Here is a 20,875-nt window from a genome sequence, read left to right as displayed (position 1 = left end):
CGCTCTTCAGAGGCCACGGCCCCCGGTGCCGCGGTCTGCGGCGTGGCCCCTCAGCCTTCGCCGGGCGGGAGCGGCCAGCCCCCGCGCTCCCTCAGGCGGTAACACCGCGCCCGCCCCCTGATGTCAGTCCGCGGGCTCTGCGTGTCCCCTCCCCGCGGCCGCCCCGTCAAGGGCTCGCCCCGCTCGCTGAGCGCAGCTCCATTGGGACAGCGCGGCCTCAGTCACCCTCCGGCGGGCCAGCTCGACGCGGGGCCGGGGCCTGAGCGCGGTGGCCGAAGGAGCAGCGGGTAAGACTAAATCCAGTTCTAGCCCCACCTACGGCTTTTATATCTGCATATATGATTACATATCTATATGGGTAGAGGTACTTCTAAGGATCGATCCCACAATGAGAAATCAGCCAATTCCCGCCTGCGAAGGGGATATTATACACACGGATCTGCGGCACGCCTGTGCCGGCTGTGACTTCTCAGTCGAATCAAGGCACGGTACGAAGGCAGACCCTGACTTCTCCAGAAGAAGAGACCTGCCCAGTAACCCCTGGGCTCTGCACCACGCTGCGCATCTGCAAGGACAGCCCGGCCCCAGACTCTGCCCCGGAGAGTTAGAGCCCAAGGAGGAGTGCTGTACAGGTAGGTTTTGTGGCCGAGTATCTTCCACATGTGTCCCGCGTCTTTGCAGGGACGTTTCTGGGGAATGGGATAAACACAAAGAATGTGCCCGGTTGGCAACAGCATTGTGGGTGATACAAAACGAGAGCTTGGCTGACTGCTGTTTCTTTATTGCAAGTTTTTAGTGGTAATCTATCAGGAATATCTAGTTTGTATTTCAGTTGAGGAAAAGACACTACCAGATAGCGTATGTCTGGGGCTTTACTTGTAGAGCACCCCAAGGTGGTCTGTCTGCGTTTCATAGAGTGTTGACTCCTCTGCCCTTCAAACTTCCTGCAGCTTTCCAAAACGCTGACAAGGCATGGGAACAGCACTCACTTTCCTGGCCGTACCTGGGATCAGTGCTCGCTTTCCTGGCCATTCCTGCGCTGTGCACCTGAGCACTAAGCGCAGTCTAGCTCCTCAGAGAGGTGCCTGATGAAAGAGCTGGATAGCAAGATCCTTCATCATCTTCGTAGTGAGGAGGAACAGGAACTGAGAGTGACTTACATGAATTTGTAACAGCAACATTTTTAAAGAGGATGTAAAAAGAAACAATGCTAATTTTAAAGACATTTTGCAGATGATGCCATTTTTTACCACGCAGGTTGATGAATGAACCTGAAACAGCATGAGGATGTATGTGCTTTCAAGGTCTAAACCTGATGTTGTGGCTGATACAGCTTAATTAGCTTGGGGTAATTTATCAGTTAACCAGCCTTTCAGTTTGTGCTTACAGTTGAGCACACATAATCCCATTTATTTACATGCCTAAGATTTAAGGATGTGGGAGTGTTGTTGGATCACAGTTCAATTTCTGCACAGAAATCCTGAGTGTTACTTGTGTGCTACTTTGCAGGGATTTATTAAATTTAGTGTTGGTACAGTGCCCTGAAAAGGGAAAAGCTTTATATGCCCATGAGTTGTATTGCCCTTGCATTGGGTGTTGGGTATTACAAGCTTTTACAATAGATTAAATATGTGGAGCACTGCAGTGTTGGAAGTTTCAGTGTTTATAAAATAAATTTGGTTACATACTTTGGCACAGTCCCACTGGTCTAGTGACCCAGTTACTTTTGGCATTTTCACTGCTAGAATTACATTGTAGTGATGAGACTCCCAAAATATTTCCTTCACTCTCATGTTTGAAATAAAGCCAACTGGGTTTCATTTCTGTTAGAAATGCTGGGATAGTTTGTTGTTGTTGTTGTTGTTGCTTCAATGCTTGTTTATGTGTTGTCCAGATAAAAGACAAGAGCTGTACTCTGCAGAGATGAATGGGTGTAACATACACTGTATTTATAAACGCTTTTGCAGGCTGTCAGCTGAGTTTCCATATCTGAAAAAAAGTGTATGAGCTTATAAATCTCATATGGCATGCTCTAACCCCACAGTGGGAGCTGTGTAGATGGAATTGCTTGGGTATGAGAATCCTTTCCACACTGGTAAGAAAACTGTATTTGGAATCTGTTAGCATTGAGAACAGTAACTGTTGCCTTAAAAATTTAGGGCCTGATTCTGCACAACTGTGCCTGGATGAAGAATCCTTGCTGTCATAACTGGTGCCACTGATGACAGTGAAATTATTTATGTGGGTTATGAACTATGTATAAAACAAAGAATGTGCAAGATAGGAGTCTTAACCCAGGTTCTCATCTGCTTGGCACTTCCACAGACCTCTTACTGAGGATCAGCAGCACAAAATATTACAAGCTTTTTCTGTACATCTTAAAGTTGGTCAATTTTGTGAAGTTGGGTGCCTAAAGTACTGTTCTGGGACATCTCCATTTTGCTTGTGTCATCTTACTTAAGTTTTGGCAGAGGAAAGCCTGGCTTATGTCATGAGGTCACTGGGGACCTGAGATGTTGGCTGGCAGCCTCACTGCTCTCTTGCTTGGCTTGTGAACTGACTCTGTATGTTGCAAAGTTCAGTGAGTATTTATAAAACAGAAACCATGGTTCTACTGCAGGTTTAGGAAACCCTGCTCTAAGCCAGGAGGGTTTTACTGTTTTTTCGCTTCCTTATAGATGAAAATGGTCCATCTCTGGAAATACTGACAGTTGTATTTTGTATCAAAAGCCAGAAATAATATTTAAACATGAGGCCCAGCTTGGACAGCAAAGTATTTTTGTTAATTTACTACATTTCTTCACTATTTCTATTTCTTTTCTTCCTGTTACTGCAGTTTTATTATCTGAAATGTAAGTAGTTTTCTATGGTTTTGCAGCATAACAAAAATTGGTTTTATTCCTACATAATTTAACTGATGCTCGTTGAGGTAACATGTTAATGGCCAGATCTTCAGCTAGCATACTGAGAATGATTCCTTTTTATTTTAATGGAACTATACGAATTTCTGGATCCATGTCTTCCACTTACGTGGTAGTTCATTGGTGCATTCTTTTTCTTCATGTACACTGCCACAAAATTCCAGGCACAATATTTTGTCTTAATGTGGGGTTTTTTTTTGGTAAGTAATGGCTGTAAACAACATATATTCATAAACGGCAGAGGCAAAGCTCTCCCTTTTTTCCTCAGTATTTCAGTAATGCAAAACTAGGTGTGGGGATGTAGCAACTAAAGTCACAGTAAATCTCCTTCTCATCATCTTCCCTAGTTACGTGTTCCCATTGAGCTAATTTGCATGTGAAATAAACAAAATGGCAATGTTTGTTAGGTGAAAGAGTTTGTTGTTATTGCTTAACTTTATTTGGTTTGAGTGCTATGACTTGGGAAACAGCGATCTTAAGTTGTAATATCAAAATGCAGAGGTGTTTCTGCTTTTTATTTTTGCAAATTATAGCAGTAATATATAAAGCTAGTGAAATTCATGCTATAGCACATCAAAGGGACCCAGAATAGGGGTTGTGATTAGTTCATCACACATTGTCTCTGCAGCTCCTTCTTCTTCAGCTGAGGACACCTCACTCTTCCCTGGCTGCAGTGTGGGGTCCTTCCCTCAGGAGACTTCTCCAGTGTGAATCCTTCCCACAAACTGCTCCAGTGTGGGTGCCTTCCATGGGGTGCGTCCTTCAGGAACAGGCTACTCCAGCGTGGTCTTCTCTCACCATGGGGCCACGGGTCCTGCCAGCAGCCTGCTCTAGCACAGGCTTCCCAGAGGGTCACAGCCTCCTTTGGGCATCCCCCAGCTCCACCATGGAGCTGTGCAGGCTGCAGGTGGAGAACTACTTCACCATGGACCTCTATGGGCTGCAGCGGCAGCCTGCCTCACCATGGTCTCTACTATGGGCTGCAGGGGCACAGCCTGCCTCACCATGGTCTACACTATGGGCTGCAGGGGAATCTCTGCTCTGGTGCCTGGAGTGTCTCTTGCCCTCCTTCTGCTCTGACCTTGGTGACTGCAGAGCTGTTTTATCACATATTCCCACTCCTCTCTCCAGCTGCAATTGCTGGTTTTAGGGGGTTTTTGGTGTCATCCCCCCACCTTTTTAAACATGTTCTCCCAGAGGTGCCACTACTGCCACAGATGGGCTTGGTCTTGGCCAGTGGCACCCATCTTGGAGCCGGCTGGTGCTGGCTCTGTTGGACATAGAGGAAGCTTCTGGCACCTTCTCACAGAAGCCACACCTCTAGCCCCGCACTACCAGAACCTTGCCATGCAAAGCCAGTACAAATGTGGAAAATAAAAATTGTTGTTTCTGTGTTAGAATTAAAAGTTTTCTGATGAGGTGCAAAAGGGATTGCTACAAAACCCCCAAAACTGCAAGTTGATATTTTAATTTAAGGAATTTTGAAAAAAATGTATTTTTTACAACAGGTTTTGTTATCAGGGTTACATCTTTGTTTGCACTTATGTACTACTGGGTGGAGGTTTTTTTTTTCCAGGTTTTGTGTGGAGGGTCCGGTTTTGTAGGTAAGCCAATTTGAAATAACTGATTGCAGGATTGGTAGTTACTTGTAAAGAGCTATACAAATAATACATAAAGTTGTTGGAATAGTAGAAGGTCGGGCAAGATCCAGTGGGTTGGCAAAAGGCCTTCATAGAAATTCTCAGTATGCGATTGTTGAGAGAAACAACACAGACATGAGAGTGCTGCCACCTCACTGTTCAATGGAACTCAATTGAAAAATAGAGTAAGACACACCTATTGCCAACTCTGTGGTGAAATATTTGAAAACACAGTTTTTCATATGGCTTTCAGTTAAGCCTAATTTTAAAATCTAATACAAAGCTGAAAGGAGAACACCATGTAACATGTATAACTTTATATTTCATAAGGTATTAGGTTAATTTACTGGAAAAGTATTTACAGCTTTCCTCAATACTGACTGGCTAGTCCGTGAGGAAGGTATTGGCTAGTCACTGAGCAGAAATTAGAAGATCTGGGTGATGTTGCATACCTCTGACACCACAAAGAGCCTAATTCCATAAATATCCACTCAGTTTTGTGATTGGCTAAAGGGGATGACTAACCAATGAAAGTGATCTGAACAGGACACAAATTTGAATGAGAAAATCTGTTTCTGTACTTCCTTTCTAGGATGGAACCCGTTGCTAAGACTGGAGGAGAAAAATAGGATTCATGTAAAAGAACTGTAATTGCTGTCAAACTCTGGTTCCTGCATTTTAGCACTTTAATGCATATATAAAGTCAGTTTGATTTTTAGTTTTGATGCACATTCAGAACTTTCACTGGAGGCAGTCATCCTGAGTGATACAAAACCTTCTACTGTTATTTTTTACAGATGTAGGTTCCTAACTTTAGGTACAAAAATGTGAAAGTGTTTGGCATGAATAGGGATTAAAATGTTTTCAGACTTCTGGCAAGCTTGGTGATAGTGAAGATGCAATGGAATTTATTTTCTTTTCAATCTGAAAATGCAAAAATTAACTGTATAAAATTCAGAATTAAAAAAAAATTGTTGAGATCACAGATCCTGTATTAACTTCTTAAACATTTGAGGGGGTTTTGCTTTGCTTCGTGAGGAATAGCGGCACAGCCTTATCAGCCACATATGGCATAGGACTTCAGGCGTAAGACTGCCTGAAAATTTGGAGAGAGATTTGGGCTCATACCCTCTCTATTGTGTCCTTAGCCCTCAGAGGTTAAAGATCATTTACATTTCCTCTGGGTAAGATAATACTAATAGGAGCAATAATACTAATAGGAACCCTAATATTTTCAAAACCACCAGTGTCCCATTTATTTTTTAATGTTTGTGAAACTTGTACAACTTTTTAAAAAGCAACAGCCATGAAGAGTGGAATATCACAGGAAAGGCTGAAGGACCCATGCACCTCATGGACAATGCTGGCTTTTGGGGCAGAGAGCTGGTAAAAACCATTTTACATTTGCTCTGGCATGTCATTTGGACTAGTGCTTCCTAGGCTTAGGCAGCAACCAGCAATTACTTTTGCCCAAACCCATCTCTTATTTTCTTTCAAAAACAGCTTTGTAAATGCAGTTTCCATCTGGTGTACAAACAACTGTAACTTGCCAGTAGCCTGCATACACAGTGCTAGGCAGAGCGGTGGGGCAGGGACGCCAGCTCCGTGTGAGCAGAGCAGACAGAAGGCCTGAGACCCGGGTGCCTTCCATGTTGTGGTTTGGTAGCACTTCTGCGCAGGACAGGAGGCTGTGCAGATAAGGTCTCAAACAAGGGAACTGAATGTGTCTTTCTCATGTGTCTTCTGGGCAAGGGCTTATTTTGAAGAACTCCGAATGCAGCAGACTTTAGGCCAAGATCTTTCTAACTCAGCAGCTTCAGGGGACCTGTAGCATGGAAAGGCCCAGTCTGTGGTGATTATTCATGGTCAGGCAGGCAGGTTCTAAGCCTGGAGTCTTGGCTGAGGCTGGTGGATTATTCCAGGCCCTGCAGCCTGACACAGCCCATTTGGCAGGTTTTTCTGGTAACTTTTCCAACAGCCTCTTTCATCCACAAGTACCAAGCTGCTGAGGGCTGGAGCAGCCCAGTCCTAACCAGGAACTAGCCAGCCTGTGTCTGTGTCCTGTTGGCAGTGAGCAGGAGGGGTGGCTTCAGCACACAGCCTTGGCTGCTGCTGCCCCTTCCCTGTGATAGTCAGGCTCTGCCTGGGTTCCCCCTGCGTTTCCCTGTGCACAACCATGCACCCTGGCAGCCGCAGCCTTAGTGCAGAAACCAAAGGAGAGAAATGCAAAGTTGCTCATCAGTGTTAAAATCAGCACATAAACATGATTGTGGTAACTCCTTGATGGCCTTGTTGCCCTCACAAGTAATTCTGAATTGCTTTTTCTGCTGGGATCAGCTGCAGATACTTTGTTGAATAGCTGAGAAGTTTAAAATGTAATTGGAAATTGGGGCACAAGAAACATAATATATTTGTTAACACAAATATAGTTGTAAAACTCCGTTATGAATGGGATGATTGAGGAGTAGGTTTTGCTAATGAGCTGCATGGAATACTTTTCAGGAGTTACAAAAAGGGTTTCTTGATTTGGGTAGAAGCAATAGAGAACCATAAAAATTATAAATAACCGTGGCACCATCAGCGACCTCTTGACATAATTTAGAGACAGCTTTGGCTCAAAAGTGGTTGATATGATATACCTTTTATATTTACTGCAATATCAAAATGCTCATATTTATCTTTTTAAGGTACTGTTATGCCCTAGCTTTACATCTTTCTGTTGGTAATAAGCCACTTATGCATTTTTTTTTTCAGGAACTTTTGGGATTTAAACTATTACTGGAATTTTGTTGTTTAAATTGTAGCAAACTTTCCTAATTCCTTAAAATTCCCTACAGCCTTTTAGCTCCAGCAAAAGTTAACTTTTTGATAGAAAGTCAGTTCCTTTTTCACAGCAATTCAGTCATTGGTAATTCCTGCTTTGGAGTAGTAAATGTACCTTTAAAAATATTGCTAGCTTCTGAGTTTGGAGAGGTACTGTGGAGACCATGAAGCCTTCTGTAGTCATGCTTTAATTCTTGTATTTTTCCTTCATTCAGTAAGAATACAAGTCGGTGGTGGTTTTCTTTTCTTTTCTTTTTTTTTTTTTTTTTTTTGAGGAGGTAGGGAAAAGAAACCCATTATATTGAATAAATCACACTGCAGTGAAATGCTATTGTTTATGTGTGCCACTTCCCCCTAGTGAATAGAAGTGGAATTGCTCCATCTCATGCCATGCCATGGACCGCAGCTTCAACCGGATTATGGAAACTTTCTTGAACTTTCAGTGACAGAGAAGTATCTTTCTTTGCAGTTAAAAAATGTGAACTTTTTTTCTGCTTTTTCTATTGAGGACAAACCAGACCTTCATTGCAAAGCATGCCAGGTTTGCTAAATTCAGTCCTTTGCCACACATAATGCCCAAATAAATACACAATTACTTCAACAACAGCAAAACTATATTAGTTATTACTGCTGTGTCTGTGTATCAGTGTGATTGAGCAGTGCTTCCTGCCCGTTTACATACGTGCAGCATTTATTTTAACAATATTTGCCTTTTTCGTGATTGTTTCATATATGTTTATTTAGTAATTATAACTCCTCCATGATAGGTTTATGTTTATGTTATCAAGCCTTTATGTAATTGATACCAGTGCTAAAGTGATTTGGTCATAAATAGCTATGCAAACCAAGATAAAAATGTTGATCCATATATTTTCACTTGGATGGTTTTGTTACCTGAGGTGGTAACAGGAAGCCAGTGTTATAAAAATGGTGTGCACATGATAAATGCTCTGTCAAGTGTCAGTTAACAAAATATCAAATGTGGGATTTCTCTGGCCAAAAGCCAATCATATAGCTCAGTAGTCACCCTCGTCTGCCCTTATCACCCATGGAAATCAAGCTAGCATGAGGTGAATCCTGTATGTAGTAGTCTAAAAAAATTATTTGCATCTGCTTCTTTGGTTTTTAATTGTGTCATTTATTGGTGTAATGAATGTGTCATTAATTGCTGGTACTGGTGAAAACAACTTCTTTTACACTGACAGCCAGAGTTGTCCATTATAGTTGTACAGGCATGTGAAGGTCTCATTCTTAGCAAAGTAAGTTTTCCAAAGAAGCAGTGTAAGATGTAGAAGTAGTGAACCCTAGATCAGCATAAAATCTGATGTCAGGAAACTGTGTTCTGAAATATGCTTCATAAAAAAAAAACCACAAACAAAAGATGGATCCAAAGTTGGTTTTAGACATAGCTAAGGAATGCAGAAGTATCCCTGAAGATAGGAATTGTTCTGTAGAACTTGGTATGTTAATATATCGTACACATTTTAACTGACATGAGGCATTCACCTACCTGAAGCCTAAAGAATGGGAAGTATGAAAGCATCTGAGAGGCTGAGTGTAACGCATTTCCTTGCTTTCCTTTTGGGATAATTTTGCATTTCATGTCCTTGCAGTTTTCTGAGAACTAAAGCTGCAGGTCACCCCTATTCTTAGAGGACAGCAGACATTGTTTGTAAAGGTTAAAAGTACTTTTTTTTCTTTTTAACTAAAAGTAGTGTAAAAAAACATGAGGCCATATCCTGTGGCATCTAGTTAGGCAAAAATCACACTGGGATTTGAAGACTGCAGCTTTTCTTGTTTTTATGGACTGTGCTGTACATTACTGCAAGTTTATATTTTCATCCTTTGTAACAAAAAGATAAAGTCCTGTTTGTTTTTGCTCAGCACTTAGAGAACTGTGGTTGAGAAATGCTATTACAGAATTACTAACAAGAATGATCTCTTTTCCAGAGAGACTGGTGCTTGCCCAGCCAACATTTGTTTTTGAAAGGAAGGGCCGTCCTTTGAAGGTAAAAAACTTTTTTTTTTTCATAATTGATAAAAAATGCTGAGAAATTAGTATTCTGTAGACAATGATCCTAGCAGTAATAAAAGATTTTAGCCTAGGGTAAGACTTGTAATAAATGATTTCAGAATGGAGTAAGGAAGAGTCGAAATAAGAAACAAGACTGCTTTTAATGCATGTACATTGGATTGATATACTTTGTGTCCCGGTCTAGAAAATGGCTGTTCTGTTCTCCTTGACCTTTCCACACTTATTTTTTTTTCCAGCGGCCTGCAGAAGACCCAGTTTGCAAAGCTGAAAATGGTAATAACCATCTTCTTGAAACAGTATAGTACACTGGGCTATTCATAGATCTGACTGTTGCTGATGAAATAAGTGGTTGGACCCTTACTTTGTATGAGCAAGGACAAATCCCTGTTAGTAGGTGAAGACTATGTGGGTTCTAGAGCCATCTACTGCGTCCCAATATACATGGTTGGATATAAGGAAGAAGTTCTTTACTATGAGGGTGGTGAGGCACCAGAATGGGTTGCCTAAGGAAGTTTTGAATGCTTCATCCCTGGCTATGTTCCAGGCCAGGTTGGACAGTCTTGAGTGACATGGTTTAGCATGTGGTGTCCATGCCTATGGCAGGGGGGGCTGGAATTCGATGATCTTTCCAACCCTAACTGTTCTGTGATTCTATGGTTATATGTACCTGTCTTACCTCAAGAATTCTTCCATTTTAACCCTTATAGTTGCAAGAAAGCCAAACTCCAAAAGCCCTGAAAAGTGTCCAAGTATATTAATCAGCTGTATGAGCTCCTAGCTGCCCTTTTCTATTTGCTTAGGCTGCATTATAATGTAACTTCTCATTCTTATGTCTTCTGAGCCTGTGGGCTACGAACTGATTCTCAGTGCTTGATTTATGTTCCCTGAACTTAGGGAAAAAGAAGAGTCCCTGGGGCTTTGTGCCTGGTGTTGAAAGATTCCAAAGCCCTCTTGCTCTTAGGTACTGCCTTAAAGATGTTCCTATAAGTCATTCCTAGAATTTAGTGTATTCAAGTTTTAATTCCGTATCATAACATTATGCTGAAATCTCCTCCCAAGCTGTCCCTGCAGAACAGTGTATCTACTTTTCTCTAGATTTCATTAGTTGTTCCAGAAAACGCGCAAGATCGTCATCTTTTACTCACCAGAAGTCTGACTCTCAGTTTAACACAGGTATGATGTTTAGCTTCAGTCATGTTCTAATTACTGTAGTTTGTGTTCTCATCTGGTAAAGAAGATAAGTAATTTTTCTGTCTAAGAAACATTTCAGCACGGTAGGAATACCGCAAGTCATGAAAACTTAAAACACCGATACCAATTTTCTGGTAATTTCAAATAATTCCCTTTTAAATAAAAATATATTAATTTTCTATGCTTACATGGTATTACATAAAGTAGTGAAAAACCTGTATATTTTATATTGTTTCCTTGAATTACAAACACAGTCAAGGAAGGAGGAGGGCTGGAAAGAAATGAGATTTCCTGGTTTGTGGAAGAGATCAGTGTTCCCTAGGCAACTCCTGAAAATCTGAATCAGTTTCCAGAAGGGCCCCTCCTTCCATCCAGCCACCAGCTGATCTGAAAGGCCTTTTAAGGACTGTGTATTACTTCCATATGAAATGCACACAGGTCATTGAGGCGACTGAGCAGAAGGACTCATTTGGTATTTACAGTGTTTATTTAACATATGGATGGAACCAGAAAGTTACTTCTGAATTTAGGCATTAATATGTGTACACTGTGCTTTGTTTTATCTAGTCTTGTGACACATCTGATTGTAGGTACAAAAATTTAAGATAAGCTAAGTCTGTTTTACTCTGAAAATTATACCAAGATCATAAATAAAAAAATCACAGATACGGTAAAAATTTTAGGGTATGCCTATACCAGAAAATAAAGGTACAAGAGGAAGCACAAGTGTTTGACCTCTTGGTTGTCCACGCTGCTTAACTGATAGCTCACTTCCTGGTTCAGTTTTGAACCTCTCCAAGTGGTGGTCTCCAACTGTTAGAGGGTGGACTAGCCGTGAGCAGAGTGCCTGGGCCAGGCTGTGCCGCTTGGTCTCAAGTACCTCTCCAATTCAGCACATAACCTAACAGTCTAATTCAGAAAGCTGGTAGCTAGCAGTAATTATTTATTCTACTGACAGTGGTGGCATAACATTAAATGGGCTAACTTTACAATTAATATATTTTTTTCTCCAAACAAACGATAATTTCAGTCTCTGACCCTTTCAGATCCAACTTGCACTCAAAAAAGAGGGAGATCGTGTTCCTTCAGCATACTTCCTACTTTCCCTCCCTCCCAGCCAGGTAATTAAAAATAAAAAAAAGTAAGAAAATAAACTAACTAACTAACTAACTAAATAAAACAGGTAAAATAGTGAGCTGTACAGAAATGTTTTTTTTTCTGCAGGACAGAGCTGAAATGCATTGTACTAGGCTCATATTTTGACAGAAGAAAGAAATGCAAGTTTCACAAAAGGGACTAGCAGTTCATTAGAAGAAATGTTTTTTCATTTGGTGTTAAGGAATCCTGCAATGTTATTGAGGAATTTTTGAATAATTTGCAAATATGCATTTATACAGTACAAGTACAAGTTACCAAGTACAAATTACACTTGAAAAAAACAGGATGGAGTTGAAGTAATTACATGAGTTAGTTTGCTTGCAATTTAATAGTGATGGTTCCTATAGGAATATAATTTTCTGTCCTAGGAGCCTGTCTTCCACCTAGCCAGTAACCCTGGGAGTATTTTCCCACTTAACATTAACAAGAACAATGGAGTGCTCTTGAATCCTTGTCTCTTACCAGAGACAGGTGCTTTATGGACTCTGACATAAAGGATTTCTAAATAATCTTAAGGGGATGCAACATTGTTATAGGAACAAACCATAATCTTTCTGCAATGAAAAAGTAGTAATTGTGTGTGGAGTATTAGTTCTGTTGTTTTACAGGACATGGTACATGATTACCATCACTTCCTGGCTGCTGTTTGGTATCTTTACTAAATCAGTGAAAGCACCAGTAGTACACTGCCATCATGATAGCAAATTATGAAAGCCTTTTTACCAGAACAGGGAGGTACACTTATTTTATTCCCATGTTCTTGAGCCTCATTTACACACCTAAAAATTGGCTAAGACTGGACCAGATAGGATTGCCATTTCAGTGGATTTTGCAAGCCAGCAACATCTGGTTTTCAAAGCTGAAGAAGGATTTTATGAGTTTAAAACATTCATTAGTATCAAAAAGATTTCTGTCTCTGATGTAGCCAGAAAATCCATGGTGCTTTTGGTGCTGAAGTCTACCCACCTGTAAAATGAAGACAGTAACAGTTATCTCAGTGATTGTGTTTAGATTGATGGAATATTGCTCAGGTACTACCAAAATAGGGATGAGTAACAGAAACATGAACTATTAATAGAAGTTTATTGTTACTCTTTATTAAAGTTTAAATTCCTTGTTCTGTAGTAAAGAAGAATAACATATTCATGACCTCAGCGCTTCTTCAAGGAAACACTGATCTGATCAGCAGTACAAAACAAGGTAACCATCATTGCAGTATTTTTTCACTGTAGTTCCACAAAGACATTCTTAACAGATGTAAAAAAACGTAAAAATTACACCTTTTCTCTCTGTGGGATTCATAAGTTATTTGTTTGACAGCATAGATACCCTGTAAGCTCTGTTATAAGCTTCTGCTCTGACTAGTTAATTCCTGAGTAGAGTGAACGTAACTTTGAATAATGAAATTCCACATTTCTACCTGAATAACTGCACTCCAGGAGAAGGCAATAAAGAACCCTCTTGGCATCTGCAGGTGCAGGGCTAAATTTGAAATATCAGAAGACAGATCTAGCATAGAGCAGTAAATATAAATGTAAAGAAATATTTAAATAAAGTACAACTTACAAATATAAGTAAGTATATTTATACTTATAACAAAATACCTTTTATTCTGATAGGATAAAGGGGTTGCTGTCACTTCAGAGTTGTGTATTTTAGCAGGGATTACAATTTTACAATTTTTCAGAATATGTAGCAAGTAAGCAGCAATAAATGTTATTTAAATATGCTTTGCTTCTTTAGTTAAAGAGGCAAAACACATAAGTATGAATTAAGTGTGAAAAAAAGTCTTTGTTTAAATATTTTGTCTTCTGTGTTTTGCAAGGATCCTTGTCTCAAAGTCAGTTGCGGAGCATCATTAGACCTGCCATTTTACAGCCCCCACAAGCCCTGACCTGTCCTGAAAGTCCTGTAGTATCTCTTGTGACTGAGAAAGAAGCACTTGTTAAGGTGAAAAGGAAAAGTAATTATTCCACTGCATGATTTTCAAGAAAGTTCCTGTATCAATTGCAGTGGAATTGCTGGATCACTGACATGGTGTGAACTGTTAAACTCATTCTCACTATGTTTGAAAAAAACATCTCTTCTCTGTGGGCTGTCTCAACTTTCAGATATCAGGGTTCTGTGGGCAAATCAGCTTTGGGGGTCTTTCGGATTTTGTTTATTTGGAACATAGTATTTTAGCATTTTGATTAAGGGTACTGGCTTAGTACACAGCTGGAGGCAGCTCTGCCAACTACCACATATATATACATACAAACATCACATATACCTCAGTAACTCTGGACTTCTAGTGGATATGTTTATAGCAGAAAATTACCTTAGTCTAATTAATTCATGTAGTTTTATTATTCCTAGGTATCTGAAGACAGCTCCTACTGTTCAGCTGAGAATTCAGTAAGTTCCAAAACAGCAGCAGGATCATCTATTACTGTGAACCTTTCTAGCTCTACAACACCACCGTAAGTTTTTATTTATTATATTTCTACACCATTTCATCACTTGGTCTGTGGCATGCCTTTCTGTCCAGCGTATCTAACATGATACTAAGCCCGTGATATATACACCCACACAGTGCTCACTGGTGCTTGTGTGTGGTGCCAGGATTTGTAGGTGCTGACATGAGCTCCATATGCCGTAAGAAATGGACTCTGCCAGGAGTTAATTTCTGTGGGATATTTTGTTTCCCACTAGCAACCTCCAGGCCAGAAACTATTTTGGTTTGCCATCTCATGCAGCTTTGGCAGTTCAAAATCTGTTATGGTTTTGAATGTTTACAGTCATCTATGTGTCCTTTTGGAGATCTCCCTTCCAACTGCATAGCTGCTGCATCTCATAAACAGATGCAGAGAGACTCAGGAGTTAGCACAATATACTGGACATATTAGGAGATTAGGACATAAGAGATGTGAAGAAAACCATACAGGACTGATTTGGAAGACAAGGTGAATGCTACACCTGATGCTCTGCTTGTGCCCACACCAGACTGTCTGGTGTGAACAGTGATTGTGGTAGGGTGCAGTCTTTGTGCAGACATGGGTTCAACAGCATGGACTTCAGAAGTTCTGCATGAGGAAGCTGACTTCCTTGGATTTGCCTCTGTATATGACTGAAAGAGCTCATACTAGTGCAAAAGTGGGCTGTTACCTCTCTCTGGAGACATGCTTATGAGAATGTTAGGTCTGTGGTTAGCCACCTTAGTGTTTGGCAGGTTATCGTGTGGATATTAATACTGCTTGCTGATGGTTGACGAGGGTTATTTACCTGGAAATTGTGAGCATCAGGAATACACCTGATAAGTCAGTTATGATGAGGGAATGACATTTCAGAATTGCTAGGGCCACATATAACACATTTGCCATTCTCCCAAGAGAACACATTAACTGCAGAGGAGTCTACTTCAGCCTTCTTCATCTATGGCCCATCTTCTGCACCCACCATTTGGGATTCATAGTGCCAGGGTTCTGAGGAGGTAAGGGATTTTTAGATTCATAACTTGGATTCTTCAGAATATTCGAGGGCAGATGCCCACTGTGATTTCAGAAGAGCCAGCATGTGCTTTTCTATCACAACTCATGCTGTAATGATGCCTTGTGAGAATAACATGGAGCCACAAACATGCTGGATTTTTAGCTAATTCAGAATGATGGCAATGCGTGTTGAAAAGGTGAGGGAAGATGGTACTGACCTCAAAATCAATTGGTATCAACACTCCGCAAGTCTATTTACCTTCTCTCACCTCTATAATACCTAGGAAAAGATAGCTGAGAGGCTTTTTCCTGTGGAGTAGATTGACAGAGACATGCAATTCAGTGTTCTGGTGTCAATAAGTTACAAGACTTAAGAGTGCTTATGGTATTTCTTTTCCTTCTTTAAAAGAGAAATTGCTAATCTGCAATTGTGGTAAATGTTGGTTTATTTAAGAAGGTAAATCTAATTTAAATACAACTAGGTGCTTATTGCTCTGCTGGGATTGCAGGGGGGTCGTCTTCTACAGATGAGATTTTTCTGATCCATACTAAGTGCCTGAGGCTTTAAAATGCTTCAGTAAAATCTTTCTGGCATAGACATTTTCTTACAGATAACCTGACAGCAAATATTCAAACACACAACGTTTACTAAACTCCATGTACATGCTAAATAGTATTGAACATTGCAGCCAGACCTGCTTATTGCTAAGAAAAGAACTTTTAGGTGTGTTTTTAATTATTAATCAAGGTGTAACTATTGATGTTTATTTACAAAATAAAATGCAGAGAGACTCAACAGCAAGATTGCTGCTGCATGCAAATGTTCCTCTTACTTTCTCTTCCACCTCTTCTTCTCTATGTGATACAGTTCTGTAGAGAGATGAATGGAAGTGGTTTTTTACCCCTCTGCAGTTGCTGCAGCTGTTTGTGTCCCAGGAAACTACCAGTAGTTCCATTTCCTGAACAAACTGTAGTAAATTAAAAATGAGAAATTTGCTGTTGTGTGATTCTGATTAAAAGCAAGGAGTTTGTGTTGCAAGTGACAGAAATGTAATGCTGTGAAAATACAGGCTTCTGGCCACGTATTCAGCTTTGCACAAGGATTTGCTTAGAAAACTGCAAGGGTTCAAGGCCAGCATTAGACTTAGGAGCTACTCAGACCCTTCCAGACACTCTGAGAAGGACAGTACCTGTCTCTCTTTCCTTAGAACCTTTCCAGTATCTTACCACATTTCTCCTGCTCCCATTCTTCCTTGTTAGTGGTCATTCCCTGAATTCAGTGCCTCTGTTTTTCATCTCCATGGCAATGTCATCACTCGCACATTTTGTTCTTACCCTGAAGCAACACAAGGGTATTGAGGTTTTAATAGCTTTCTAAGGCTGGCAGTTCCAGTTAGCCTTGAAGGAAGGATCCTGCACTGATTACTTTTTTCTTACATTTCTGAAAATAATAAATCCATTTCCCACGTTATTAATTTCAAACAAGGCTCTAGTTCCTGTTTTTTATCTCTTCTGGAGTGTTGTCCTTACTGACTTGTTATGGGAGTGGCCTAGATGTAGCAGACAAAATTTTAGGATGGAAAACAATCACAATTCTGTGAATTTTAGTGGAGAGTTTTCTTAAGGAATAAGAAAATTATTAGTTTAAACACACATTCCCTGTCCATAGCCCCAGACACATATGGAAGTCTTCAAGATTAAAAAGAGATGGATCCTCTGATTTCTCTTTCTTATTTGCTCTTAATCTTACCAACACATCAAGCGTGAGAATGCTAAGGAATATTTTTTTCCTTTCATGTAAAATGGAGATAGCTCATACTTGGAAAATCCTTCATGCTATATGAAGAGGTATAGTTGTGAACACAGAAACTAAGTTTTAGAAGCAGTCATCAAAGTTCTGGCCACAAACTCAGCTTATTAATAGGAGCATCCTCGGCATGACATACGTGCCGGTAAGCCCTCCAAAGGGTGATAAATGATCTGGAAGAACAGATAAGTGGTGCTGAATTATGCAGTTTGTGACAAAATATCAGATTATTCTTCTGCCAAGTCATCCTACTGGAAACAGAAAGAGACAAGAATTTGGATGGTTTTGCCTTTGCCAGCAAGGGATACATTAATTAAGCTCTACAGAAAGTATGAACAACCTCTAAGCTGTTTGTTAAAGAAAAAAAAACCAAACTGGCATCAGGAATAACTTCCAGACAAAGAAGTTTACATTCTAATGATTTTTATGAAAAATGGGTCCTGTTAATTTAAGTGGCTGTGTAATTAGCAGGTCAGATCACAACTGTACTTAGAAATCCACCATTAATAACTTTTTACAAGTTGTGAGTGTCACTATTTAAAAACTCATTCACCTTCTCTTAAAATCTCCTGAGAAGTAAGAGGCTAACTGAGACTAATTAAACTCAGGGTGACAATACAAAAAAACACTTAATGTTTTTTATCCAGGAAGGAAAAAGGGACAGAAGTGAAGCAGGACAAGTGTTGTTTTAATGTAGGTTTTCCCAAAACCAGTCACACTCCAGATCCTAAATGTGAAGTGATTTATCTAGTATGAAATTTTCTCCCCAAATCATATCCCTAAGCTTAGTTGACCAGTAACAAAGAATTGCAAATATTTAGTTTTCTTTACTTCTCATTTTAAGGGTATCTATGGAACAGGTGATTGAAAAGTGGAAGGAAGGTGTTTCTTTTCAGTTGTACCTCATCATAAATCGTCTGCTATCGTGCTTTCACATTTTTGCAGTATTTAAGTGAATTGAAAATGTGTGCACTAGAATACACTACCTGGCTGCCTTTCCAAGATATTAGGTGTATGACCAAGGACGACCTGTAGGGCTCTGGGAAGTACAGTCCTCTGAAGAGTATCAGAGCTGCATCACCATGAAGGTATAACTGTTAATAATGCATTAAAGTTTCCGGAGTAAGACATTTCCCTGAGGAGGAGGAAGAGGTGGCATGTTGTTTGCCTCTATTTCTTTGTTTTAAGGAACATCCTCAATAGTCTTCATGAAATACAGTATGATACTCTGTTCATTTTTCTGAAATGTTATATGGAGAATATCCTCAGATTTTAGAATCACAGAATCATAGAATAGTTAGGGTTGGAAAGGACCTTAAGATGATCTAGTTCCAACCCCCCTGCCAGGGGCAGGGACACCTCACACTAAACCATGTCACCCAAGGCTCCGTGCAAACTGGCCTTCAACACCACCAGGGATGGAGCATTCACAACTTCCCTGCGCAACCCATTCCAGTGCCTCACCACCCTTACAGTAAAGAACTTCTTCCTTATATTCAATCTAAACTTCCCCTGCTTAAGTTTTAACCAAATTACCCCTTGTCCTGTCACTACAGTCCGTAATGAAGAGTCCCTCCCCAGCATCCCTATAGACCCCCTTCAGATAACAGAAGGCTGCTATGAGGTCTCCACGCAGCTTTCCCTTCTCCAGGCTGAACAGCCCCAACTTTCTCAGCCTATCTTCATACGGGAGGTGCTCCAGTCCCCTGATCATCCTCGTGCCCTCCTATTGACTTGTTCCAGCACTTCCATGTCCTTTTTACGTTGAGGACACCAGAACTGCACACAATACTCCAAGTGAGGTCTCACAAGAGCAGAGTAGAGGGGGCAGGATCACCTCCTTCGACCTCCTGGTCACACTCCTTTTGATGCAGCCCAGGATACAGTTGGTTTTCTGGGCTGCGAGCACAAACTGCTGGCTCATGTCCATTTTCTCATCAACCAACACTTCCAAGTCCTTCTCTGTAGGGCTGCTCTGAATCTCTTCTCTGCCCAACCTGTAGGTGTGCTTGGGATTGCTCCGACCCAGGTGTAAGTGTCTGGATAGGGATGTTAAGGATAACAAGAAGGGATTCTATTGCTACATTATGAATAAAAGACAGACTAGGGAGAACTGACTGTCCTGGATTTGGAGAAGGCTGAGGTTCTCAATGACTTCTTTCCCTTGGTCTTCACTGGCAAAGGCTCTGACCACACCACCCAAGTCTTGGAAGGGAGATGCAGGGACTGTAAGAATGAAGACCATAGGCCCGCTGTAGGAGAGGATCTTAAGAACTTAGGGACCATAATGAGAACCTGAACGTGCACAAGTCCATGGGACCTGATGAAATCCATCGGCGGGTCCTGAAGGAGCTGGCAAATGAAGTTGCTAAGCCACTGCCCATCATATGTGAAAAATCATGGCAGTCATGTGAAGTTCCCGGCAACTGGAAAAAGGGAAATATAACCCCCATTTTCAATAAGAGGAAAATGGATGACCAAGGGAATTATAGACCAGTCAGTCCTGCCCTGAAGGAATCCTGTAAGTTTGGCATCAGCCCACCTCACAAGCATGTCAAGGTCCCTCTGGACGGCATTCCTTCTCTCCAGTGTATCAACTGAACCACACAGCTTGGTGTCATCGGCAAACTTGCTGAGGGCGCACTCAATCCCACTGTCCATGCCACCGACAAAGATCTTGAACAAGACCGGTCCCAACACTGATCCCTGAGGGACTCCACTCGTTACTGTTCTCCAGGCGGACATTGAGCCACTGACCACAACTGTGTGTGTGCGGCCATCCAGCCAGTTCTTTATCCACCAAGTGGTCCACCTATCAAATTGATGTCTCCAATTTAGAGACAAGGATGTCATGTGGGAGTGTCGAATGCTTTGCACAAGTCCAGCTAGATGACGTCAGCTGCTCTACCCCTGTCCCTTAGTTCCATAGCCCCATCATAGAAGGCCACCAAATTGGTCAGGCAGGATTTCCCCTTAGTAAAGCCATGCTGGCTGTCACCAACCACCCTGTTGTTTTTCATGTGCCTTAGCATGCCTTCCTGGAGAATCTGCTCCAAGATTCTGCCAGGCACAGAGGTGAGACTGACTGGTCTGAAGAATTTCTTGAAGAATTAAGTTTCTGATTATTTAAGTGGTCATTTTTTGTTTGTCTTTAATGCAAGGTGTGCTAAGGCAAATGCATGAACTTATTTATACATTTTACAAAATTTTAAACACTTCTATATCACATTCTTACGTTATTTTTTTCCACAGAATTCGGTTGTTTGAAGACAGGAATGTACAAAACATCAGGAATTCTGATTTTGTGTTTGGAGAAAACATGGTTGAGAGAGTTTTGGTAAGATCTGTAATTGCTGGCAGATGTTTTATGAAGGTTAATGTATTTATGAGTATAATTATTTTCAGATAGTGATTCTGTTTAGCTCCTCATGTTCTTTTAGAGATGTAAATAATCATGATTCAAATGACTGTTGAGGAGAAAATCTCTAAATATTTGCTATAGGAGGGTTAGGCATCCATATCTTCCCCATCCAAGATAAGTACTCTAATTAATAACTTGTACCAGTATGCGCTTTTTCTCTTTAACTCCTTTTTTGATCTGAGAAGGGTTTTTTTAATATTCCACGTAAAGCATGACAGCCGCAAGGCAAAAGAATGTGGTCCCCATCACTCTAGTGGTTTTCATTGTAACTTAAGAGGTGGGAGAAATAAGTATGCTGGATAGTATCCACGTTAAACTAAATTGTTGTCCTGGGTTCAGCAGTAGCAGTCATTTTTTCTCCTTCTTCATAGCTGGTGCGGTGCTGTTTTTTTGACTTTTGGCCTGGGAA

General features: G+C 40.7%; 1 protein-coding gene across 2 annotated transcripts in view; it reads left to right on the top strand.

Annotated features, from left to right (window-relative positions):
- The first annotated feature begins 239 nt into the window (after positions 1–239).
- Positions 240–20,875, top strand: part of RANBP3L (RAN binding protein 3 like) — a 35,889-nt gene continuing 15,253 nt past the window's right edge. For both annotated transcript variants that reach the window (XM_061357960.1, XM_061357961.1), the window contains exons 1-9: positions 240–632; positions 9,335–9,393; positions 9,656–9,692; positions 10,515–10,592; positions 11,657–11,731; positions 12,894–12,968; positions 13,594–13,718; positions 14,127–14,230; positions 20,298–20,382. In XM_061357960.1, the coding sequence (XP_061213944.1) occupies positions 389–632; positions 9,335–9,393; positions 9,656–9,692; positions 10,515–10,592; positions 11,657–11,731; positions 12,894–12,968; positions 13,594–13,718; positions 14,127–14,230; positions 20,298–20,382 (882 nt within the window). In that variant the 5' untranslated portion in view covers positions 240–388. The remainder of the gene's footprint in view (positions 633–9,334; positions 9,394–9,655; positions 9,693–10,514; positions 10,593–11,656; positions 11,732–12,893; positions 12,969–13,593; positions 13,719–14,126; positions 14,231–20,297; positions 20,383–20,875) is intronic.

The sequence above is a fragment of the Neopsephotus bourkii genome, unplaced genomic scaffold (assembly GCF_033783945.1).
Source record: "Neopsephotus bourkii isolate Nb327-2 ecotype Australia unplaced genomic scaffold, CSIRO-AGI_Nbou_v1 NB_933, whole genome shotgun sequence".
In the NCBI taxonomy this organism is placed as follows: domain Eukaryota; kingdom Metazoa; phylum Chordata; class Aves; order Psittaciformes; family Psittacidae; genus Neopsephotus; species Neopsephotus bourkii.
Note: the sequence above shows the minus strand (reverse complement) of the source record. Positions and strands in the feature narration are given on the sequence as shown.